The 25,354-nt window shown below is 47.1% G+C and overlaps 1 protein-coding gene and 1 non-coding gene across 2 annotated transcripts; both read left to right on the plus strand.

Annotated features, from left to right (window-relative positions):
• IFNGR2 (interferon gamma receptor 2) lies at positions 1–23,837 on the plus strand. The gene is made up of 7 exons (XM_045540571.1): positions 1–108; positions 8,303–8,435; positions 14,727–14,932; positions 17,730–17,875; positions 19,838–19,994; positions 20,373–20,530; positions 23,144–23,837. Exons 1-7 carry the CDS (start codon positions 33–35, stop codon positions 23,276–23,278), a joined length of 1,011 nt encoding a protein of 336 aa, XP_045396527.1. The 5' UTR covers positions 1–32; the 3' UTR covers positions 23,279–23,837.
• LOC123631116 lies at positions 16,223–16,329 on the plus strand. Its single transcript, XR_006732991.1, has one exon. It is a non-coding gene; the product is annotated as a U6 spliceosomal RNA (small nuclear RNA).
• Positions 23,838–25,354: the final 1,517 nt, after the last annotated feature.

The raw sequence follows: 25,354 nt of genomic DNA on the forward strand, positions 1-25,354 counted from the left end.
GAGCCGCCGCGGAGCCTGCCGCGCCCCGGGCCATGCAGCCGCCGCCGCCGCGGTGGCCGCTTCTGTGGCTGCCGCTGCTGCTGTTCTGCGCCGCGGCGCCCCCTCCAGGTAAGGAGGCCCTGGAGCCCCCAAAGGCCGGAGGAAGGCGCTGCCGTGGCGGATGGGGTCTGCGGGGTGCTCCGATCGGGTGGGGGTCCGCTGGGTGCTCCGATCGGGTGGGGTCCGCGGGGTGCCCCGATCCGGTGGGGGTCCGCCGGGTTCCCCGACCGGGTGGGGGTCCGTGGGGTGCCCCGATCCGGTGGGGGTCCGCCGGGTGCCCCGATCGGGTGGGGGTCCGCCGGGTGCCCCGATCGGGTGGGGGTCCGCTGGGTGCTCCGATCGGGTGGGGTCCGCGGGGTGCCCCGATCCGGTGGGGGTCCGCCGGGTTCCCCGACCGGGTGGGGGTCCGTGGGGTGCCCCGATCCGGTGGGGGTCCGCCGGGTGCCCCGATCGGGTGGGGGTCCGCTGGGTGCTCCGATCGGGTGGGGGTCCGCTGGGTGCTCCGATCGGGTGGGGGTCCGCTGGGTGCTCCGATCGGGTGGGGTCCGCGGGGTGCCCCGATCCGGTGGGGGTCCGCGGGGTGCCCCGATCTGGTGGGGGTCCGCCGGGTGCCCCGACCGGGTGGAGGTCCTCGGGGTTGCGGGAGCGGACGGGTCCGGCTGGGATTGAGCCCGCAGCGGGCGTGGGGCGCGCGGCGGGGAATTCCAGCAGTCTCTGTCTAGGAGCTGGAGCACAGGAGGGAGCGGCGCGTCGGCCTTCACCCCTCCTGGCGCCCGGCCCCAGGGACACCCCTCCCAGGAAGGGGACACTCACAGTGCGCCTTCGTGAAGCGGGACACACTGCCGCCCCTCCTACCCACCCCCGACCCGCGCCACCGGTGCGGGGAGACAGTGAGGCTCGAGTCTCCGACTTTTTCAAAATGAACAAAGAAAAATTCGAATCCAGGACTTGGGAGGGGGCTCTCTCTGCGGGCCACAGATTGCTCACCCCGCCATCCTGAACTTGGCCCCTGCCTGGGTGCCCATCCCCGTGGCTGAGCTAGAAGCTGGAGTAGGTCCTGCAGCCACGAGCCGAGACCTCCGTCGTGGACATGTGACCGGACTCAAACCTTCCCTTGGCATGTTTGATACTGGATATGAAATCCGGAAAGCTCCCCAAATCATATGCATGGCGAGCAGCATTCGGGGCAGCACCCAGAAATGGCCGGGTCCCTTCAGTTGGGGGTGGTGGGTGTCAGCGGACCCAGGCTTTTATCCCAGCCCTGCCCCCACCCAGACGGCCCCTTCCCCGGGCTCTGCCTCCTTCTCACTCCGGCACCAACCGACTACGCTTAGAAACCGAACATAAAAACTAAGAGAAAAGAGGGGAAGGAGGAAGATGTCGTCAGAAGTGTCTCTGTATGTTTCTGTGTTTGTGTTGCACCGGGTTCTTTCCCGTGGACAGACGAGTATCATAGGTTGAATAGCACTTGTGTAGTCTCAAGAATTTAGAAGTTTCTTCCCATCTGAAGTAGTAGTAATGTGTGTTCGGGATTTGTTCCTTTGATGATTAGCGGTTTTTGCTTGGGAATGAAATAAATGAGATTGAATCCTGACTCTGCGGCTCGCCAGCTTCAAGTCTTGAGCAACCTGTGTGTGCCGCTCCCTAGGCCGCCTCCGGGTGAGACTTGGAGATTGCCCGAGCTGTGTGGCGGGCAGGTGGTAGGACTTCGGGTCAGTGTGGCACTGACTGGTGGTGGTCTGTGAAGTGTTTGTAGCCCACCTGTGGTGAGTCCAGAGGTTGAGAGAAGTATTTGGAAACTTTACAGTTTGACATTGCTACAGCATCCAGGTGCATGTCCATCTTTCTAACGATTAACTTTTGTTGTATTCCCCGAAAGTTTTGGTCTTTGTGATGCATTAGACATAAACTGGATCCACAGATCCTTTGACAAGTAGTAGGGCTTTATACTAATCTCTATTTTTGCGGCTATTTGAAAATTTTCATGCTAAGCAGTTAAAAAAAAACCTAACTGGGTTATTTTTAAGATAAACCCTTTTCACGGTGGCTCACGCCTATAATCCTAGCACTCTGGGAGGCGGAGGCGGGAGGATCGCTGGAGGTCAGGAGTTCAAGACCAACCTGAGCAAGAGCGAGACCTCGTATCTACTAAAAAATAGAAAGAAATTAGCTGGACAACTAAAAATATATAGAAAAAATTAGCCTGGCATGGTGGCACATGCCTCTAGTCCCAGCTACCCGGGAGGCTGAGGCAGAAGGATCGCTTGAGCCCAGGACCTTGAGGTTGCTGTGAGCTAGGCTGATGCCATGGCACTCTAGCCCAGGCAAAAAAGCGGGACTCTGTCTCCAAAAAAAAAAAAAGATAAACCCTTTTTAAGTCAAAACACAAAGTGAAAATATTTTTTCTTTTTTTTAAGTTTTATTCTTTTTTCTTCCCCACCCCCAGCAGTGTCCAAAGTGACGATATTAATAATGGTTATACGCTAAAGGGGTAGTAGAAAAGTTTCCACACTTTTCCGTAATTTACAAGTGTCCTTCAGTAACCATGAAACTGCTTTTATGGTCGGGGGGGGGGGGGGGGAAGAATATTGGAAACAAATTTTTAAAAAGGAGACTTACAATATCTACCCCTTAGAGTTATTGTAAGGAGAGCTTATGTAAAATATTGAACTGGACACAATTTGTAGCAATGCTTTGTTAAGTGTGGCCATTTGCTCTGGATAGAAAATGTAATCAGCAGGTCTAAAGTGCAGTGAGTCAACTGACTCTTTAGTTATTTAATTACCTGAGTATTGAAGAATTAAGGCTTCTATTTGTAACTGTAGCAGCTGCTGCTTACTTTTCCAGTGGGTTGGTTGTATACTGTGCCACAGCCGAAGCTTCTGTGCTTAAAGACCACTAAGACAGACAGTAAATCTCTGACAATATAAAAACCATTGCTAGCACTCTGGGAGGCCGAGGTGGGTGGATCGCTTGAGGTTAGGAGTTCGACACCAGCCTGAGCAAGAGCAAGACCCCCGTCTCTACTAAAAATAGAAAGAAATTATCTGGCCAACTAAAATATCTATAGAAAAAATTAGCTGAGCATGGTGGCGCATGCCTGTAGTCCCAGCTACTCGGGAGGCTGAGGCAGTAGGATCACTTAAGCCCAGGAGTTTGAGGTTGCTGTGAGCTACGCTGACGCCAGGGTAACAAAGTGACACTCTGTCTCAAAAAAAAAAAACCATTGCAAATGAAAGTACAATGGGTAAACTCCTGTTTATCCTTAATCTCAGCAATTGAAAGGATCATGTAGCTAGAATGCTTTTGGCTAACTTTATAAATGATAATCATAGCTACCCCTTGTTGAGCCACTATTCTCTGTCAGACAAGGTGCTAAGCACTTCATAAACATTGTCTTTCTTAATTTTCTCAACCATTCTTTTGAAGTAGGTAATATCACCATTTTACTCCCAAGAAGGCAAAACCATTCTTTGTGGAAAGGGACAAATGATCTAGATAAATAATTTGATGTTTAGCATTTCCTGAAGAGAGCAACTTCCTGATTATGGCTGAGGAATCAGGAAATGTTCTTTTTACTTCTCATCTGCAGGGTGTTGGAGGTGGGATCATTGATGCTCGTCTAATTGGTTTTCATCATAATGCCCCCCACACAGAAAAATCCTGAAGGGTCAGTCCTCAGTTATCTAGATTAAGTGATTAATTTAATGTTAATCTGATTTAATTTTATTACCTGTGTGTTAACCAGACTATGCCGTTAAGATATAGGATATCCAATTCTTAAATATGTACAAAATCTTTTTTTTTTTTTTTTCTTTTTTGAGACAGAGTCTCACTCTTTTGCCCTGGCTAGAGTGCTGTGGCGTCAGCCTAGCTCACAGCAACCTCAAACTCCTGGGCTTAAGCAATCCTCCTGCCTCAGCCTCCCGAGTAGCTGAGACTACAGGCATGCGCCACCATGCCCAGCTAATTTTTTGTATATATTTTTAGTTGTCCAGTTAATTTCTTTCTATTTTTAGTAGAGATGGGGTCTCGCTCTTGCTCAGGCTGGTCTCGAACCCCTGACCTCGAGCAATCCTCCCACTTCGGCCTCCCAGAGTGCTAGGGTTACAGGCGTGAGCCACTGCGACCTGTATAAAGTCTTAAACACCTGGATCAAGCTGGGTCAGAGGTGACAGGCAGGTTGGGTCAAGAAGGCAGTGTTTGTTCACCCATCACTTCAACTAGTAGCTGTTAAATGCTACTAGGGTTAGGCACTGAGTATATAAAAATGATTAAGACAATCAATGTAGAAAACAGGGACGTTGTCAGAAGAACAAATACAGTAATTGCATTACAATATGTGCTATAATAGATACACATACACTATGTGCTATAATAAAAAGTACTATAATACAAATATGAAAAAACTTATATAACACTACTTGCTGGGAAGACTTGAGGAAAGTTTGATAAGGGAGGAACAAACTGAGCTGGGTTTTGAATCATGAATAGGAGTTTGTCAGATTGAAAAAGAAGAAGAAATAAAAGATGCAAAATTATGTAGATCCAGAAGAGAACAGGGTAGAGTTGAAGGCATTTTAGAGAGTGATGATGATTAATCAGTTTGACACAAGATCAGGATTTTTCAGCCTATTCAGGTCTGAACTCTGTCCTCTAAGCCAGGGATGGGCAAACTTTTTCTGTAAAGAGCCAGGTAGTATACAAACAGATGGTATTCTAGAAGTTTGGTGAAATGACAGATTTTTGAATTAAATATGGCATTTGGGACTCTGATACATATGGAGACTGATCAAATCATGTTTATATGTTAGAAAGTGTAGTTATTTCTCCTCTTGCTTTTTGCAAATGTCTCTTGGTTTCCTAAACAGAGTTTTTTGGAAATGAAATTTTGACAGTTGAATTACTTAAAAAGCCCCCTCAAGGGACTCGTATTTTCTTCTATTAAGTGTTGCTTCTCAGTAATAGGAATAATTGCTATCTAATGTATAAGTCTTGTGGATCAGAGAAGTAATCTATTAGTCCAGGTCAATAATCCTGGTTTTTTAAATTGGTACTAGGGTGAGAGGTTTTTGTTTCTTTGGGGTTTTTTTTGTTTTTATTTTTGTGTTTTTTGAGATAGAATCTCGTTCTGTCGCCCAGGTGGGAGTGTAGTGGCGTCATCATAGCTCACTGTAACCTCAAACTTCTGAGCTCAAACAATCCTCCTGCCTCAGCCTCTGGAGCAGCTGAGACTACAGGCGGGTGCCACTATGCCTGGCTAATTTTTTGTTTGTTGTTTTTTTATAGAGATGATGGTCTCACTATGTTGCCCAAGCTGATCTCAAACTCCTGGCCTCAAGCAATCCTCCTGCCTCGGCCTCCCAAAGTGCTAGAATTATAGGCATGAGCCACCATGCCCAGCCTAGGGTAAATTTTGTGAGAGAACATACCAATAAGTTCTTGGACTGCAAAAAATCTTTTTCAGTTTATTAAAAGCAGTTACAGATGTATTACATTATCCAAGAGGTTTCTCAACAGGCAAGAAGAATCAGCAAGTATGTTATGTTAATTACAATAATTTTTAAAAACCTTGTATTTTAAAATTCATAATTCATTTATAATTCATGCTCAGCACAGCAAACTTTGGAAATATACCAACAATGGGGCAGTAGTTTGTCGGCTATTCACGGTGAGAAGACAGAAGCGAACTGTGACCCGGGTGAACCTTGCAGCTCTCAGCCATGGCTCCTTTATCCCGCCTTCCTTCCCCAGGGGCGCTTCCCAGGAACAAGGAGGGACATGGCTTGGAACAAAGACAAGGAGGCTATTCTAGGACAGGCCTTCTGAGATGTGAAGAGGGCAGTTTTATAGGGCGCTTTTTAAGGAATTGTCAGTCCTTGCACTTCCTCGCGGCGCCTGCAGTCCTTTCCTTCTGTAAAGGTGCGGTAAGGTCACAGGAGACTCAGACAGAAGGCAGAGCTGGATTATGTGGGTCCTCTCACAACCCAGTACAGTGGAAGTTGAAGAAAGTGGAAGGCTGGTCTGGGAGCTCCCACTGTTACAGGGATGCCTTTTTGCTGTTCCGTCTGTTGGTTGGGGTGGAAGCCCTTCCTTGTCACCCTGGGGTTGAATGTTTAGACTGGGGAGATGCAGGTGCCGGGAGAAGAAGGGCCAGAGGGCGAGAATGTTCCTGCTGGTTCCTCCCCAAAGATAGGCGATGGTGAAGGACCAGTGCGCTGGGCAGACTGACGGTCCTCAAAAGTGTCCACATCCTAATCCCTGGAACCCGTGAATGTGTTACCTGAGGTGACAAAAGGGGCACTGCAGATGTGAGTAAGTTAAAGATCCTGAGATGGGCTGCCACTCCAGAGAAAGGAGAAGGAGGCAGTGGACCCTTGCTGGAGGAGGGTCCCTGAGCCACAGAATGGGAGTGGCCTCTGCAAGTTGGAAAAGGCGAGGAAATGAATTCTGCCCTGGAGGTCCCAGAAGGACCACAGCCCTGCAGACAAGTTGACCTTCGCCAGTGAGACCTGTTTTTTGTAGAAACAGGATCTTGCTCTTTTGCCCAGGCTAAAGGGCAGTGGCTATTCACAGGTGCAATCATAGCACACTACAGCCTCTATCTCCTAGGCACAAGTGATCCTCCTGCCTCGGCCTCCCAAGTAGCTGGGTCTACAGGTGCGCACCACGGTGCCCGGCTAGCCGTGGGTTCTAGGTGGTGATGTGTTACAGCAACCATAGGAACCTAATACAGGCAGTGGAAGGAGGTCTCTGAGAGTCTTTGACAGGCACTCACCCCATGGGGCGCTGCACAGCCCTCCCCCTAAGGGGTGGGGAACCCCTGGCCTCAAGGCCACATGTGGCCCTCCAGATCCCCCACTACAGTCTCTCGGTCTCTTGACCGAATCCAAACTTCACAGAACAAGTCCCTTTATTGAAAGGATTCATGCTATAAAATTTGGATTCAGTCAAAAGGCTGCAGTAAAGGATCACAGAAAGCCATGTGTGGCCCCAAGGCCGCAGGTTCCCCACCCCGTGAGACGGGCCTGCCTCCACCCCCCACTTTGCCTGTCTGCCTTTAGCCAGGTTATCGTGTGGCCTGCTAGGAATCGAGACAAGTGTTAGCTCCCTGAATGAAGGCCGGCCAGAGCTTGCAGGTGTGGAGAGGGAGGACATCTGTAAGTGGCTACAGACTCTTGGTGATGCGTCTTTCAGAGGAAGAGCTGGGGACCAGGCTGTAGGCTGGTCTGGGCACTGCTCTTTGATGACACATTTACTGAAAATGTGTGATTTGAATTTCCTGCCTTGAATTCTGGAACAGCGTGTTTTTTGAACCTTTGTTTCCACCTTCGGGGCGTTTCTCATTAATCTTTCATTCAGAGAAAGTGTTAACCTCATCGTGTTTTCTTTGTGGAGGGAAGGCTCCCTGTGAAGTATCTGCTTGTGGGGCTTGGGCTTGTTTCTCCCAGGTCACTCCAAAGAGAGGGTTTTGATATTGGTGGTGTTCCCTGGGGAGTATGTTATTTCATTATTTATAGTTCTCAAACTTTAATGTGCATAAGAATCAGCTGGCAAGCTCGTTTAAAATGCAGATTTCCTGGGCTGGGCCGAGGCCTGGGAATCTGCATTGTAGCTGACGCCCCAGTGATGGTGATGCTGGGACGCCTTTGAGAAACACAGCGACTCTGGTGGTGCCCAGAAGGCAGCGCTCTTCCCACGCGCCCTTTGGGCTTCGCATACCTGATGTGGGCTGTTGGCGTGTGTGCACGTGTGTTTGTGGGGGCTCGCCAAACACTCCCTTGGGACCAAACCTGAGGCTAATGTCGCGTGCTCACCAGTTTAACCTTCACCACAGTCCTGTGCGTTTACTGTTATTGATCCCTTAATCCTGAAGTGGAAACTGAGGCTTGGACAGCTTAAGTAACCCACCCAGAGTCAAACTCACTCCCTGGGGGTGGGACTGGGATCCCAGTCCTGCCAGACCCCAGGGCCCAGGATCTGATCATAACTGGGACCTGCAGGTGGAAAGGCCACTCCAGGCACCTCTTTTCTTTCTGCTGACTGTGCCAGTAGGGCCATCTCTGTAGTCAGAGTTGGGGCTGGGAGCGGCGTATGTGCGGGGAGAACAGGTAATACCGTTTCTGCACTGTGACAAAAACTGAGTGGTACAAATGACTTCGGTGATGTGTGTTTAAATATTTCTGCAATTGATTTTTCTCTTTTGGACTCTCTCTCTCTGTTTCTCTCTGCCCACCTTCTCTTATTCTCAATCCCTCTCAAGACCCTCTTTCCCAGCTGCCTGCGCCCCAACACCCGAGGATGCGCCTGTACAACGCCGAGCAGGTGCTGAGCTGGCAGCCCGTGGTCCTGAGCAGCAGCGCGCGGCCGGTGGTCTACCGGGTGCAGTTTAAATAGTAAGCTGGGCATCGCTGTTGGGGCCTTGCCGGGAGCTGTGGGGGAGCCGCAGGGAACCCCAGGGCCAGCTGCTGGTGCCTGCTCTTCGCGGGGTTGTCATCAAACCCGTGGGAAGCAGGTATTTCTCTGGTATTTCTCTGTCTCTCCGGGACAGAGATTTCACACCCTCCCACTCATCTGAAGACTTAAACAACATGACAGTCAGAGAACTCTGCTGTCTAACCGCACAGCTTCTTGCTTTGGTGAAAGTTTATTCTTTCACTGGTTTCAGGAGAGGGTTGTAAAAAAAAAAAAAAAAAGGCTTCATTCTGGTCATGGAAGGGCAATGTTTAGTCTTCATCTTCTTGAAGTTTAAACATCTGATTTATTTAACCTTATGCACCAAATACGGCCTGATCAGAAATGTATTCAGTTAATCCCGGTGAATGCTCAGTCTCTCCGCTGGTTTTCCATTCTGTGCGTCATCCTGGCGCTTCGTTCCATCTCTCGCCTCCTTGCCAAGCTTTTTTGGAGTCGGCCCCCACTTGATTTCCACATAAACCCACATTGGAAGAACACAGGCAAAGTCCAAATCCTCAGTTATTTGTTTACCTTGCTAAATAGGTTAATTGAAGATAAAGGTAAAATTATTGGCTAAGTCACTTTATACTACTAAATAAACAACATGTAAAGAAATGACGCACTCAGTGCTGGTGAGAATGGGGTTGGCAGACGGTTGCTCCCCGCAGCTGGGCGCACGATGGATCAGCCCAGCCTTTCGGAAAGTAACTCTGCTCCGCTCCGAAGAGTCAGGGAGCTGTCCGCATTACTTTATCCTAAACGGACAATCCAGCCCCCCCCCACCCCGTCAGAAAGAAAAGAAACAAAAACTAGAATCACTGAAGTGTGTATTTATATCCATCAGTAGGAAAATGACAAATTGTGGCATGCTAACTTATGCTTGCACACTGAACCATAGGCAGCCACTAAAAAAGATAATTATATGTCATCTGGTAGAAGCTGCAACTGTCTAAAGTTTGGAATGTCTTTAATGATCAAGAATAGAAAGATAGGCCGGGCACGGTGGCTCACACCTGTAATCCTAGCCCTCTGGGAGGCCAAGGCGGGTGGATGGCTCGAGGTCAGGAGTTCGAGACCGGCCTGAGCGAGACCCCGTCTCTACTAAAAATAGAAAGAAATTATCTGGACGACTAAAAATATATATAGAAAAAATTAGCCAGGCATGATGGTGCATGCCTGTAGTCCCAGCTACTCGGGAGGCTGAGGCAGGAGGATCGCTTGAGCCCAGGAGTTTGAGGTTGCTGTAAGCTAGGCTGACGCCACGGCACTCACTCTAGCCCGGGCAACAAAGTGAGACTGTCTCAAAAAAAAAAAAAAAAAAGAATAGAAAGATAATGTGGAAAAATTATAGGCAGTTGATTTGTTAAAAGAGTGGATTTCCAGATAACGTCTTATTCATTTTATTTATTTGTTTGTTTGTTTGTTTGTTTATTTAATTTTTGTAGAGATGGGCTCTTGCTGTGTTGCACAGACTGGTCTCAAACTCCTGGCCTCAAGCGATCCTCCCTCCTCAGCCTCCCTCTTACTCATTTTTCAATGTCCTCTGTCACAATATTTGCTTGATTAAAAACAGATGCTAACCTGGGGTTTGAAGGTTATCTCCAAATCACTTTTATCTGGTCCTCCAGTAACTATAAATTACCAGCATGAAATCACCTGTGATAAATGGAATAATTTGCTAGGACTGTCTACACAGTTTGCAGAGCCCAGTGCAAAATGAATACGTGGGATCCCTTGTTCAAACAGGATGAAGTATTTTCAAATGGTGACCACAGAGCCTCAAACCAAGCACCCTTCTAAGAGTAGGGCCTGGTGTGACTGCACAGGTCACGTGCCATGCAGTTGGCCCTATTCTCAGCATTCAGTGGACGTAATGTCCTAGAGCTAAACAAGAAACTTTTGGTGGAAGAAGTCACAGCTGATGTATTGACTTAGCCTTGAGAGCCGCATTATAGGCTTAGCATTCCTGAGCCTTCACCAGGGAAGTACGTTTGTGGGTTGACAGAGGAGGTGCCTCTAAACACTAGAAAAAACTTTATTGAATTTTTTTTAAAGCCTTTGACAAATGATAACTACCAGTAATGCTAAAAACACACACACAAAAAACTTTGACAGAGTTTCATATCATCAACTAACCTGTTTCACTTTGTCTTGTTTACAGGAAGCATTTTGTAGATATTTTTTCAGGCATAGAGGTTGGTTTTAATAAAATAAACAGAGATTGAGGTACATGTGAATGACTGTCCCTGTTAGAAAAAGTTGAGGAGGTCACTAAAAACTAAAGGAGAGGCCAATTTTGTTTTCTTTTCCAATTGTATATTTGATGATGGCAGAGGGCCTTTGTTTTTGTTTTGTTTTTAGATACTTTTACATGTTTGGGACTTTATTAATTTTGAGGCTTGCGAGACTTAAATTTCAGTCCTTTTTGCCTACGATAAAGCATTGCTATAATTATAAGTGGAGGTACCTTTGTTTTTTTGATAGTCACAGTAACAAAGCCAAATTACCTGGGGCACTTTGTGGGAGAATTTAAAGTTTAAATCAGGGGTTGCAGATGGTGGCAATTTGGCTCCCAGTATATAATTTGTTTTAATTAGTTGCCAACATTAAGAAATCTAGAGATTTCACTTTAAAAAAAAAAAAGATGATTTCTGGTTTTCCTTGAAACTGTAGGCAGTGGGACAGCAGGACCCTTCCAGGTCACACGCTCAGCCCTGCCCAACCCAGTCTTCTCGAAACATTCTGATTTTAACAACAATCCATGTTCTTTATAGAAAATCTAGAAAACCAAAAAATATATATAAAATTAAAATAACCTAGTATTCTACACTCCCCAAAATAATCAGTCTTCTCATTTTAGTGTATTTATCACTAGACCTTTTTTTTCTAAATGCACACACTTGTTTGGAAATGTGTGTGTGAGCCAGGCACGGTGGCGAGTGCCTGCAGTCCCTGCTACTCAGGAGACTGAGGTGGGAGGATCACTTGAGCCCGGGATTTTGAGTCCAGCCAGGGCAACATAGCAAGACCCTGTCTCTAAAAGAAAGAAAGAAAGTGTGTGGGGTGGGGGTTGGGGGGTAAACCAAACCAAAATGGAGTCACGCTTTTGGGTTCTACCTCCTCTTTTTTTTTCTTTTTAACTTAACATAGTTAAATGTGTGAGCGTTTTTTTCATATAATTGTTTCTGTATACTCTTTGTGTTGTATATTTTATTATATGAAATATTACATGTGCTGTATTTAACTTTTCCCCACTCATGGGCATAGACAGTTGACAGCTTGTGACTCATAAGTCACATTGTTGTACATGAATCATTTCTGTTTATTTCCTTACATTTCTAGAAGAGTAGTTGCTGGGTCAAAGGGGACAAACTTAACATTTTTGCAAGTGACCTAGCAGAGGCTGGACATAGCTCTTGAGTTGCACAGGTGCCTAGCCAGTGTTCCATCTCTCAGGGACAGAGTGAGCGATGGCAGTGGCACGGGGTGTCAGTGAGCAGGGTCTGCACTGCTCTTGAGGAAGAGCCACTCACATGGCTGTCAGAGGGTGAGGCAGGGAGGAGGTCAGAGTATCTTTAAGTATCGTTATACCTGATAAAGAAATCACTTGCCCCTTCTGGCGCATGCCTCACCCAGAGGAAGGGCCTGTGGTCTGGGGTCCCTCTCCCCATTACGGTCTCTGAGCCTGGGGCTGGGTGCTATGTGCATGTGGCCCCCATCGTGAAGTGGCTTTCATCTTGGGACTTATCACTTGCCACTTTGACAGAAGGCACAGTGCAGGGTCAGAGGTACAGTTAGAAAAGTGTGGTGTATGGAAGCTGGTGGCCTAGGGGCAGGGAGGGATCCTCAGCCTCATCTCCTCTGTCCCCCTGGCCTTGCTTTCTGGGCCAAAGTTGCTATCCTAGATGGGACACTGCCCACTGCCCCTGCTCAGGCTCCTAGCAGCCACCTCCTTAGATTTTCTGAAGTCTGTCACTAAGGACACGGACAGAGCTCAGAGCTGGGGACTAGAGTCCCATGTAGGGGTGTGGCACTGGGACTTTAGGAAATGTATTGCTACTTACACAGGATGTGTGGCCATGTATTTGGCCGGGTTTTCATATGGGTGAGGCAAACCCTCTTTAAATGGGCAGGTATAGAGTGAAAACAAACTCTTCACTAGCAGGAAGCATGAATACGGTTTGCATTAACACACTGTCATTCCTAAGGCTGCAGAGACTGAACTTGAAGCATTAAAATCAGCTGTGGGATAGAATGGGAGAAAGTATTTGCAAATCTTATGTCGATAAGGGACTTGTACCCAGAATATATAAAGAGCTCTTACAACCCAACAATTAAAAGACAAATAACCCAGTTCAAAATTAGGCAAAGGATTTAATTAGACTGTTCTCCAAAGAAGATATACAAATGGCCAATAAGCACATAAATAGATGTTCAACATCATTATTCAACAGGGAAATGCAGATCAAAACCACAGTGATACACTACTGCACACCCACTAGGATAGCTACAATCAAAAAGATAGTCTGGGCATGGTGGCTCACACCTATAATCCTAGCACTTTGGGAGGTGGAGGCGGGAGACTTGCTTGAAGCCAGGAATTTGAGACCAGCCTGGGCAACAAAAAAAGACCCAACCTCTACAAAAAATAAAAAAAAAATAACCAGGTGGGTGATGCTCGCCTGTAGTCCCACCTACTTGGGAGGCCAAGGCAGGAGGATCGCTTGAGCCCAGGCATTCAAGGCTACAGTAAGCTATGATTGCACCACTGCACTCCAGCCTGGGCAAGAGACCTTGTCTCTAAAAAAAGAAAAAAAAAAAAAAGATAATAGCAAGTGTTGGCGAGGATGTAGAGAAACTGGAACTCTCATACATTACTGGTGGGGATATAAAGTGGTGCAGCCACTTTGGAGAACAGTTTGGCGGTTCCTCAAAAAGTTAAAGATAGAATTACCCTGTGTCCCAGCAGTTCCACTCCTAGGTAGATACTCCAAAGAACTGAAAACATATATCCACACAAAAACTTGTATATTCATAATAGGCAAAAAGTGGATATGATCCGTCTGTCCACCAGCTGATGAATGGATAAACAATATGTGGTCTGTCCATACAATGGAATATCATTGGCCAGGCATGGTGGCTCACGCCTGTAATCGTAGCACTCTGGGAGGCCGAGGTAGGTGGATCGTTTGAGCTCAGGAGTTCGAGACCAGCCTGAGCAAGAGTGAGACCCCATCTCTACTAAAAATAGAAATAAATTATCTGGACAACTAAAAATATACAGAAAAAAGTAGCTGGGCATGGTGGCGCATGCCTGTAGTCCCAGCTATTCGGGAGGCTGAGGCAGGAGGATCGCTTGAGCCAGGAGTTTGAGGTTGCTATGAGCTAGGCTGATATACCATGGCACTCTAGCCTGGGCAACAGAGTGAGACTCTGTCTCAAAAAAAAAAAAAAGGAATATCATTTGGCCATAAATAGAATGAAGTACTGATATATGCTACAAGATAGATGGACTTTGAAAACATCCTAAGTGAAAGAAACCAGCCACAAAAGACTGATCACATTGTATGATTCCATTCAGAATAGGGAAATCTATTGAGACAGAAAGTTGATTAGTGGTTGCCTAGGACTTGCAGAAGGGGGTTGAGAGAAAATGAGGAGTGACTGCTAATGCATACCAGACTTCCTTTCTTTTCTTTTTTTTTTTTTTTTTTTGAGATGGAGTCTTGCTCTGTCACCCCAGCTAGAGTGCAGTGGCATCATAATAGCTCACAGCAACCTCAAACTCCTGGGCTCAAGTGATCCTCCTGCCTCAGCCTCCCGAGTACCCGGGACTACAGGCGTGACACCACACCTGGCTAAATTTTCTGTTTTTAGTAGAGACAGGGTGTCACCCTTGCTCAGGCTGGTCTCGAACTCCTGAGCTCAAGCGATCCTCCCACCTTGGCCTCCCAAAGTGCTTGGATTACAGTCATGAGCCACCACACCTGGCCAGATAACAGATTTCTTTTTGGGGTGATGGAAATGTTCTAAAATTGGTGTGGTGATGGTTGCATAACCTTGTGCATATATTAAAAACTGTGGAATTGTTCACCTTAAAAATGGGAAAATGATATGGTATGTGAATTATGTCTCAATAAATCTGTTTTTAAAAAAAATCAGTTCTGAGGAAACAGTTACATATGAAGAAGAGAGAATTCTGTGAATTGAAATCCTGTTTTCCTTCCCAGCACTGCTAGTGAGTGGTTTGAGGTCACCCCCGAGTCGATAGGGGTCAACTGTACACAGATCACAGCGACAGAGTGCGACTTCACCATGCCTGGCCTCTCCAAGGGCTTCCCGATGGATTTCAATATCGCTCTGCGCCTTCGAGCTGAGCTGGGAGAACTCCATTCTCCCTGGGTGGCAATGCCTTGGTTTCAACACTATTTGAACGGTAAGAAAACTTGATTATAAACCTGCCTTTATGCTTTCCAGGCTTTCTTCACTTGCCTCCTCAATGAGCACACAGTGACCTTGGAGGCTGATGCTAGGAGAGCCTGACTTGCTAAACCAGGGGTCAGCAAACTATAGCCTGCAGGCCAAATCTGGCCCGCCACCCGTTTTTGTAAATAAAGTTTTATTGGAACATGGTTATGCTCACCTTTTAATGTGTCTGTGGCTGCTTTCGTGCTGCAACAGTAGAGTCGAGTAGTTGCAGCAGGGACTGTTGGGGCCTGCAAAACCTAAATTTACTCTGGCCCTTTCCTGAAAAAGTTTGCCGACCTCTGTACTAGAAGGACGCTAGCATACTGGCCTCACTGAGCACCTTTACCTGTTCTGGTGCAACTTCTTTTATGTTGAAGAAAGACTTTCATTCAACCTTGAACAGCGTCTGGCATGTGGTAGGTATTCAGTAGATATTTGTTGAATGATTAAATGAACAAACATGTCCCCAGATATTGGAAGGAGGCAGAAGGACCTCAGATACTAGTTCCTACATTTGTTCCTTCAGTGATTCATTTGTCATGTGCCAGCTGTGCCAGTTGTCTCTTTAGTGTCTGTGGTTCCTGCACACAGAACTTACTTGGTTCCTGATTCAAACAAACTAAAGCATAAGGCGATTGAGGAAACGTGATCACTGTATAGATACATGATGAAATATTGCACAATTGTTAGTTCATTTTAGGTGTTATAATGGCATCTTGGTTATGTTTTTAAAAGGGAGGGGTGGTCCTGGTTAAGATAGTAAATTTTATATTAAGTATATTTTACCACAATAAAAAGAAATTGGGGAAAAAAGAGGGAGCCTATCTCTTTTTTTTTTTTTTTTTCTTTCTTTGAGACAGTCTCGCTCTGTTGCCCGGGCTAGAGTGAGTGCCGTGGCATCAGCCCAGCTCACAGCAACCTCAAACTCCTGGGCTCAACCGATCCTTCTGCCTCAGCCTCCTGAGTAGCTGGGACTACAGGCATGCGCCACCATGCCCAGCTAATTTTTTCTATATATACTTTTAGCTGTCCAAATCGTTTCTTTCTATTTTTTAGTAGAGATGGGGTCTCGCTCTTGCTCAGGCTGGTCTCGAACTCCTGACCTTGAGCGATCCTCCTGCCTCAGCCTCCCAGAGTGCTAGGATTACAGGTGTGAGCCACCGTGCCCGGCCAGGGAGCCTGTCTTTTAAAGGTACATACTGAGTATTTGCAGATGAAATGATGTGATGTCTGAGAGTCATTTAAAATAATCGAGATAGTGCTCGCTTCGGCAGCACATATATTAAAATTGGAACAATACAGAGAAGATTAGCATGGCCCTTGTGCAAGGATGACATGCAAATTCGTGAAGCATTCCATAAAGAAAAAAAAAATAAAAAATAAAAATAAAAAAATAATCGAGATAGTCCAAAGAGCGGGAGGAGCAAAGACAAGATGTGTGGGCACAGAAGAAACAAAACTGGCTATGAGTTGATGGCTGATTAAGTTGAGTGATGAGAACATGAGCATTTGCTGTGATCTTCTCTGTACTTTCTACGTGTTTGAAATTTTCTGTAATAAAAACGTTTTTAAAGAATCAGTGGTTTGTGCTAGGTGCTGTGAAGGACAGAAACAGAGAAGACAGGGCAGTCCCTGCTGGCTGGTGATCTGTGGACGAGCCACTTGTCCTCAGGTAGAGAACCAGCACCCATGTGAGCTGAAAGAAACAATAGTTACTGCCACTGCCTAGAGGACGAGAGATGGTAACAGAAGCAGAACGTGTCGTGAAAGTGGGTCCCGCACGAGTGGGATGTTCTTGGTTAGTTACTGCCTGGGTGGGCTTTCCGCCCCCGCTTGTAAAGCTTGAGGCAGTGGTGTTCTCAGATCACACCGACCACTGTCCCTGCCTTTGGTGGCCTTAGAGTCAGTGACCAAGAAGATGGTTTACTGGGTGGAGGAATGAGACGGTGGCTGGAGGAGTCGGGTGTGGCATCACACCAGCCTGGGTTTATGACCCCACCCTGCCATTAACTGGCTGTGTCACTCTGGGCAAGGAATGTCCCTGTGGGCTTCAGTTTCCTCATCTGAGAAGTAGGGGTAACATTACATGGCTGTTATCCAGCTCTGAGTGAACATGCCCGGAAGCCGTCCCTTGAGTTCTCCATTGTTCCGTTGAGCCGTTCTTCCTTCAGTGCTTGGAGAGAAGGCACATCGCTTCCTCCTCTAGAGAAGAGGCTTATCAGGTTGATATCAGAGTCCAGGCCTGGGACTTTCCTAAGAAGGGCGGGTGTGTGAGCACTGTCCTTTCAGCTGTGTGGTGACTAGACGTGGCTGGTGTCCGTGCTCCCGAGCGGAAGGGACGTGCCCAGAGAACGTTCCTGCGGAGGTCAGAGTCCTGTGGCTGGCACCAGGCCCTGCAGGTACTTCTGCAGATCCTGTCACCTGGCTGGGGAAAGGGAAGCTGGAGAACGAGTGTGCCCACCTCTGTGAGCGGGTTGAATGAAAGAGCTTTTTGTCACTAACACCAATCTACGAACGTCACTCTGGCTGGTGGTGGGCGAGACCCGGCCCTGCCTTTGCCACTGGGCGTTGTATGGACTCACCTTCTCCACCAGAACAAGCGAGATCAGAGGGCATAGGTGCCATTGCATATAAAAATAACAATATGTGTGTGTGTGTATACACATCCACACTGTATATATTCTATCGTATTATATCTATGTATGTATGTGTGTGTGTGTGTCCCTATGTACATATATAGTTTTCTGTTTGTCATTCTTTTTCAGTTACTGTTGGGCCTCCAAAAAACATTCGGTTGACCCCAGGAGAAGGCTCCCTCATCATCAGCTTCTCCCCTCCCTTTGATGTCGATATTGCCACGGCCTCTTTTTCGTATTACGTCCATTACTGGGAAAAAACAGGAATCCAACAGGCAAGAGCATATTTCTTTGTTTTGATTTTTTCTCTGGCATTTCTGGTTTAGCAAAAGAAAGAAAACTTTACCGTGGGCAAGGAGAACAGGGTATGCCAGTATCTCCTTAGAGGCTGAGCCCTGAGCCTGTTCTAATCCTCCTCTGCAAGACCTGTTTTTCTACCCACTGTGCTGAGACTTCCCTCCCCAGATCGATCTGAAGGGCCCCTCTGATGTCACATCATTCCTGTTGTCTGGGGTCCGGACTTGGCTCATACGTTTGCTCGTGATGCCTTTGCCACGCCGTGGAGTTCGGAGGAGGTTTTGTTGGGCCCATTTCTGCAGCAAGGAATCCACTAGTGCAGTCTGCGGAGTTTAACCATACAAACGTTTCAACGGTTTGCAAAGCAAGCTTTTGTGAAATAGGTGGGAGAACGGGAAGGAGAGAGGTGCAGCCAGGGAGAGGTACCAGCAGGTTGGAGAGGGTGTGGCATGTGTGGAGATATGCAATGCCTAGATGGGTCAGAAACGCAAGTCACGAGACAGGGTTCACAAGGTGGGTCCGGTCACGGGGGCCTGATCAGCCCTGGGCAGTACGAGAATGATGGTCTTGAATCATCTCCAGTGCCGAATGGTCCCAGCTGTCTGTAATTCTTTTTCGGTTACTATGGGGCCTCCAGAAAATATTTGGGTGACCCCAGGAAAACTTTGTAAACTGTATGATTTCCTGAATTCAACATTATTGTGATTTTTAATAATAACAAGAACTTATGTTTATGGAAAGCTTTATTTGTGTTTGGTGCTGGGCCCGGCATTTTAGATGCCTCATCTCATTTCATCTTTATACCAACCTGTTTCACAGAGAGGGAAAGAAACCAAGTCATTAGGCAACTTGCCCCAGGTCAGCAGCAGGCAGAGCAGAGCAGCCTCAAGGCTCTTACATTTTCTTGCCACATGCTTTATACTAGCACTTTCTCTTCCTTTCTGTATGGTGAGCACGAAACAGGGGAGGGCACGAGTCACTGAAGGACAGACCTGGCATCTGGGGAACAGGGAAAGAAGCATTTCCCCAAATCAGAGCTCAAGATCTGGGTCAGCTGGACTAGAGCGAGCCGGGGGAATGCAGATGGGCGAGGTAGCTGCCTCCTCCGGGTCCATCTTCTGTTACGGATCAGATATGGTCCTGGAAATGCAGGTGACAGGATGGAAGCTCTGGCCACGTTTTCCTCCACCCTTTGGTTGGCTGCTTGACTGAGGGCACCGGGTTATGCGTTCCCTCCCCAGGGGCCCATCCATACTTTTCTTATGATGGAGTCTGTCGCTTCACTGCACTGAACCGGCCCCCAGGGGGTGACTTGCTCTTGGCATCCTAGCGCCGGGTGGGGCCGCCCAGTGCAGGGGCACCCAGCCCCCAGGTTGGAGCCAGCCTCACTTAGCCTGTGCTGAAGGCAAGCAAGGCGCCCAGACTGTGCTTCCACCGCCTGGCGCTCGCTTAGCTCCTCGGCACTCGGCTTCTCCGGCTGCAGTTTCCTCTTGTATAGGAACCGGCACATTTCAGCTCGAACTAGAAGGAGGTTTGGAATAAAAGGAACGTTATTTCCTAGATTAATTTTTTCTGTTTGTTGACTAATTTGAGGTATCTGGATCTGATTAACCATAAAACACAAAATGTTGATTTTAAAGAAGAAAATGTCATCCTAGAAATTGGGATTTGCTAAATCGGGATTTCCAGTGGCTGCGATGGGCTCTCGGAGACCTCACAGCCAGAAACACAGCCTAAAGCCATCGGCATCTTTTCTTAACACACTCGCCAATTCTCACGTGTCTGCTGCAAGCCAGTGACTCTTTAAAAACAGCATCTTGTTACTACTCTTTGATTGTGGCAGTCACTGTGGATTTGAGCAAACAGTGGAAAGGGTAGAAGTGGCTTGACTGTGTCTATTCGGGTGACTTACAAGTGTGGTTGTGGTGTTTTTTAAACAGGTTAAAGGCCCTTTTAAGAGCAACTCCATTTTGCTGGATGATTTAAAACCCTTCAGAGTATACTGCTTACGAGTCGAGGCACAGCTGTTTCTGACAAAAAACATCATCAGACCCGGGCAATTAAGCAACATATCTTGCCACGAAACAACAGCAGACGGTAAAATATACCTTCTTATGTCCTTTCTGAGCTGGGAAAAGAATGCTCCTAAAATAGTGGAATCGGGGAAAGCTTCTGAGGTGGCAGATGGGAGGGCGGGGAGACCTGGGGAGGTGGTGAGAAGAGAGCGCTTGGCCGCAGGTATGAGCTTATGCCAAGATCTGTCGTAGCGAAGGCTGCCAGGCAGCCAGCACCTGCTTTATTTTATTACAGGGTCGCCCTTAATAGCTATGAACTTAAGCATACCAGGCGGGGGCGGGGGGAGTTGTCCATTTTCCTGGGACAGGAACACTCCTTAAGCAGTGCCCATGGAAAATTAGCTGATGTTTGCGTCATGCGTGGGGTGGCATCTTGTTCACTTCCGTATCGTCTTTTTAGCCTCCACCAAGCTTCAGCAAATCATCCTGATCTCTGTGGGAACCTTTTCACTGCTGTTGGCCCTGGCAGGGGCCTGTTTCTTCCTGGTCCTGAAATACAGAGGTCTGGTTAAACACTGGTTCCGCACTCCCCCCAGCATCCCGGCCCAGATAGAAGAGGTATGTGCACACGCATCTGAATGGGTGACACCTCAGCGCCCCACTGCCCCCCAGCCCCCGGCAGCCCCTAAGAGTGCAGCAGTGGACAGAGCTGTGGACACAGATTTCAGTTAAAAATGGTACAGGGTTATTAGTACACCCATGTTCTTACTGGCATTATTCAGTCAAAAGGTAGAAGCAACCCCAGTATCTGTTGACAGATGAATGGATCCCCAAAATGTGGTCTAGCCATACAATGGAATATTACTCAGCCTTAAAAAGGAGGGAAATTCTGACACATGCTACAACCTGGGTGAACCTTGAGGACATTGTGCTAAGTGAAATAAACCAGTCACAAAAGGACAAGTACTGTCGGATTCCACTCATGTGAGGTCCCTAGAGCAGGCAGATTCATAGAGACAGGCAGCAGAATGGTGGTGGCCAAGGGGTGGCTTGAAGAGGGAGCTTGTGTTTAGTGGGGACAGGGTTTCAGTTTGTAAGATGAAAAGAGTTCTGGGGACAGAGATGGCAGAGCTGGCTGCACAACAGTGTGCATGTACTTGGTGCTACTGAGCTGTACACTTCAAACTAGTTAACATAGGAAATTTTATGTGATGTGTATTTTATCACAGTTTAAAATTTTTATTAGGCCGGGCGAGGTGGCTCACGCCTGTAATCCTAGCCCTCTGGGAGGCCGAGGCGGGTGGATCGCTCGAGGTCAGGAGTTCGAGACCAGCCTGAGCAAGACCCCGTCTCTACTAAAAATAGAAAGAAATTATCTGGACAACTAAAAATGTATATAGAAAAAATTAGCCGGGCATGGTGGCACATGCCTGTAGTCCCAGCTGCTCGGGAGGCTGAGGCAGTAGGATCGCTTAAGCCCAGGAGTTTGAGGTTGCTGTGAGCTAGGCTGACGCCATGGCACTCACTCTAGCCGGGGCAACAAAGTGAGACTCTGTCTCAAAAAAAAAAAAAAAAATTTTTTTATTAAAAAAATGGCAAGGGGTTGGCTAAGAAGGTGGCCTGGCCTGGAGATTGGCTGCAGTGGGTCCCTCTCCAAGACAGCACGTCAGTCCTCTGCCCCCTGGAGAATGCCCCCTGTGAAGCCAGGCTGCAGGGTACGGGGGCTGGACTTTCTCCTTCCAGAAGGCAGCAGAAAGGACAAGCAAGAACACGAGTGCTGGGGCTGCCAGTGCGCTTAGGAGGGTTCTAGGGAAGAGTAAACGCCCAGAGCTGTAAGCACCAGGCCTTGCCCACCAAGTGCTCACTGGCTGGGATTAGCATTCTGCAGGACTTGAGAAGGAAAAATGGAACAGGTCTTGTGGAAAGCCTTGTTTTCCTGCACAGCCCAAGCCCCCTAAGGCTCTGAGGTGGTGATCAGGACAGTCTTAGGATCAGAGGCTAGCTGAGAAGAACATTTCAAAGTGTTTGCTTCTGGAGGTTTTGCATTATTCTTCAGTAAACCCAGAGTAAAGGTATTGGAAACAGAATCTCATTCTGTTACATCCAGAATGAATATGTTAGATAAGGTCCAAGCCTGTAAAAACATAGTGATGCTTCTAGAAATTACTATAATCACTTGTTCCTCCTTTTGTCATGATACATTTAAAGAATACAGGTATTATACGAATTACGTAAGTGTTAAATTCCCTGCAAGAACCTCTCTGGTTGATACTGTCGCAAAATAACAGCTTTCAAATGTCTCAGAATGTTAATAACCTCTCTCTCAGGGTAGAGCTACCAGCTGGGCCCTTGGGAATGAGAACAAATTCACAAGTTGTTCCTCCAGAGCATGAATATAAAACACAAAGTCTTTGCACTTACTCTCCTAGCAAAGTGTGAAAATACCTACCAATGTCTCAAGTTACATGAGCGTCATGAATCATGTTTCACTTAAACTTCTGAGGTTTCACAAGTTCACATGATTCGGTTTGGTTCCTTTTCTGGTCGGTTGCAATAAGTTTACTGTAGCTCTGTGTCTTACAGCGTTTCCAAGAACTAGGCACTAACTAGATTCTTGGTAACTCTGCGAGCTTATGGCCAAGCCTAACGCCTGGCAGAGCACGTGGGAAAGTTAAGTGCAGAGAAACTGCCCCTCATGTTCCAGATCTGGGCCTCCCGACTCCCCAGGGGGCTGCGCCACCTAAGGCCCCCAGGCCCAGATACTCTCCGTTGTGTGTTGCGTGAGGTAGAAACACGCAGGGGAGGAGGGGTCCGAGAACAGTGCTGTGAACTGTCCCCATTTGTCCCCTCATAGATGAAGGGGAGCTCCCACTTCCTCCTTCACTGAACACTTACTACCTTAGGGACGTGTAGGACTGAAAACCCACAGGCCTGCACAGAAGGCCCCAAGAAAGAACTTGCTTTCCCCTTTCACGCTTTTGGCGTGGTAATGCAGTTGGCCCTTGGATTAGTACTGAAGGTACTACTGAGGTGAGGGGTGAAGGGGCGTTCAAGTATTAGAAGTTATTTCATTGTTGGAAAAAAGACAAAGAAAAAAGTTGTTGTGTCATTGGTATACAGTATAAAGTTACACCTGGATAAAATGGAACCATGCCAACTAAAACTAAAGGAAAAGGTCTGGTGTATTGAACTGATCAACTAACTGCAATTTTGGTTTTCAACCCCGTCAAGTATTTAAAGGACCCGGCTCAGCCCATCTTAGAGGCCTTAGACAAGAACAGCTCACCAAAGGACGATGCCTGGGACTCTGTATCCATCATGATATTTCCGGAAAAGGAGCAAGAAGATGTTGTCCAGACACTTTGAACCAAAGCACTGGTCCAGCCTGCCAGCTCCCGGGAAGAGGATGTTGAGCCAGTGAAGCTGCTGATATTCCTTCTGGACGTTTCAGACGCCGGGTACTCCATATTCCTGCCTCGAAAACATCTTCAGGGCCCCGTGAGAGATGGCAGGTCTCATGGAGGAGACAGGCTTGTTTTCTTTTTCTTTAAAATAAGAATTTTCTAAATCATACATTTCTAGAACAATTCTATGGAGATATCCTAGAAAAATTAAGGCTTCTCTTAAACACTAAAAAGGCATGTATTTATTCTCAGCAAAATGGATACTGTACGGCTCTGATATCTTTTTCAGTATTGGTTGAACTGGCAGTCAGGAAACCGAGTCCTTTCCTCAACTCTGGCAAATGAGCCCGGCGCCTCGGGCAGGTCACATAAACCTGTCCCAGCCTGTCCCAGCGAAGGACACTGAGCAGCTCTTCGTGTACAGTCCGCTGGCTTGAAATGTGATTAATCCTGTAAATATTTTCCTAGTAATTTAAGTTTTGTTTTTAAGCTAGAAATAAAAGATTGTAAACTTTTTAAAAGTCCCTGTGACATCTTTTTTCTACATTTCACCTTTATTTTGGTCTATTTTATATAGTTTCAACTTTTTAAAATTACTCTATGTAAACTTGTGTTTTCTTAAATAACACCTGCTGGAGCTCCTGAGGCCTGCTGGGGAACTCAGCAAGAACTTTCTTAAGCTGTCACTGGATTCCTCAAAAAGTTATAGAAGGGATTTTCAGAAGCTGCATTAATACTTCATTTACATGTGACGAGTCACATGGTGTTGACCAAGCCAAGGGTTTGGGGGCAATAAAGAGAATGAGCTAATAGACAGTGTCACCCACAGAGGATGCAAGTCATCTGACTGTGCCAGGATCGGTGGGCTCTTTTGTGCAAAGGATGTGTATTTAAAACCCATTTATATGACTCTTACCATGTGGGAAATGGATGTGTATGGGATGGGATTCCATCTCTCACACAAAGCGACCCAGTAGCTATAAGCCTGCTTTAGGGAAAAGCCCTGCAGGCAGTCTTATCCTGACGATGGGAAGAGGAGATGCTAAATGTAGCTTTATGAAGCTTCTAGCACTGGCTTATGGAGCCACTTCCTCCTCTGTTGGGGCCCTGTACTGGTGGTAAGCAGTTGGCCAACTCTCCAACTAAGCATTGTGTGCCCCGCCGTCCAGGGTGGCAAGAGTTAAAAGGACAGCCCCCCCCCCCCCCACAGCCCCTATGCCACACATGCAAGTCCCTTGTGAGGCACCTATTTTGTGTATTTGGTGCACCTTGAGTTGGGAAGGGTCGGAGGAAAAGTTAGTGGGTAGAAATTGGGAAAGACTTACCTTGGATCATTTAGGAAATTTAAGGTGGAAGAGCTTCCTTTGCTGGGCCATGGGATGAAGCCCAGTTAGAACTGGAGGGCATGTGTATAGCAGAAAGAGAACAGGTGAGAATTTGAGCCCAGCAGGAAGGCGGACAGAGCAATTCTGTTAGAGTAAGCTCATCGGTTACAGCTTGTCAGGGGCAAGCAGGCTGGCCTTGGGGACCAGATGCTGAAAAGGCTGAATCTGGGTGGAATCGGGCTCATGTCCTGGAGCAGGAGGTCACTGTGATTCAGGCCCAGAAAGGCAGCGCTGTTGGTTCAAAGCAGGGCTTAAATCAGTGATAGACTGAGAGCATAAGGGTCAGCGATATTCCCAGGTGATTCTCGTGGGACAGAGCGGTTATTCCCTTATAGGGGAGGGGTTGACAGGCCAAACTGCGTTTACCAAGAATCCAAACAGTCTGTGCCTCTGTGGAAATGCCTTGGGGTCCAGTTTTACAGGCCCCCTTCCCTATTCTTAATAAACGTCCCCCGTAGGCCTGGGGCTATTACTCAGGGGGAAAGGACAGGGGTTATTTGAATAAGTACGATACTCCCTTTTTAATAGTAGTTTCCAAAAGGAAATGCCTGGTGCTACTTTGTAAAATAAATGACTTTCAACAGCATTAATACTTATACTAATTTGGGACTTTAATTTCTAGTCAAGTTCAGTACAAAAATCATAAAATTTTT

This window comes from Lemur catta, chromosome 1, assembly GCF_020740605.2.
Source record: "Lemur catta isolate mLemCat1 chromosome 1, mLemCat1.pri, whole genome shotgun sequence".
Taxonomy (NCBI): domain Eukaryota; kingdom Metazoa; phylum Chordata; class Mammalia; order Primates; family Lemuridae; genus Lemur; species Lemur catta.

Coding starts and splice junctions, on each gene's coding strand:
- IFNGR2 (XM_045540571.1), top strand. CDS start 33: ATGCAGCCGCCGCCGCCGCGGTGGCCGCTTCTGTGGCTGCCGCTGCTG. Junction 8,436..14,726: donor TACCGGGTGCAGTTTAAATA/GTAAGCTGGGCA, acceptor TTTCCTTCCCAG/CACTGCTAGTGAGTGGTTTG. Junction 20,531..23,143: donor TCCCGGCCCAGATAGAAGAG/GTATGTGCACAC, acceptor AACCCCGTCAAG/TATTTAAAGGACCCGGCTCA.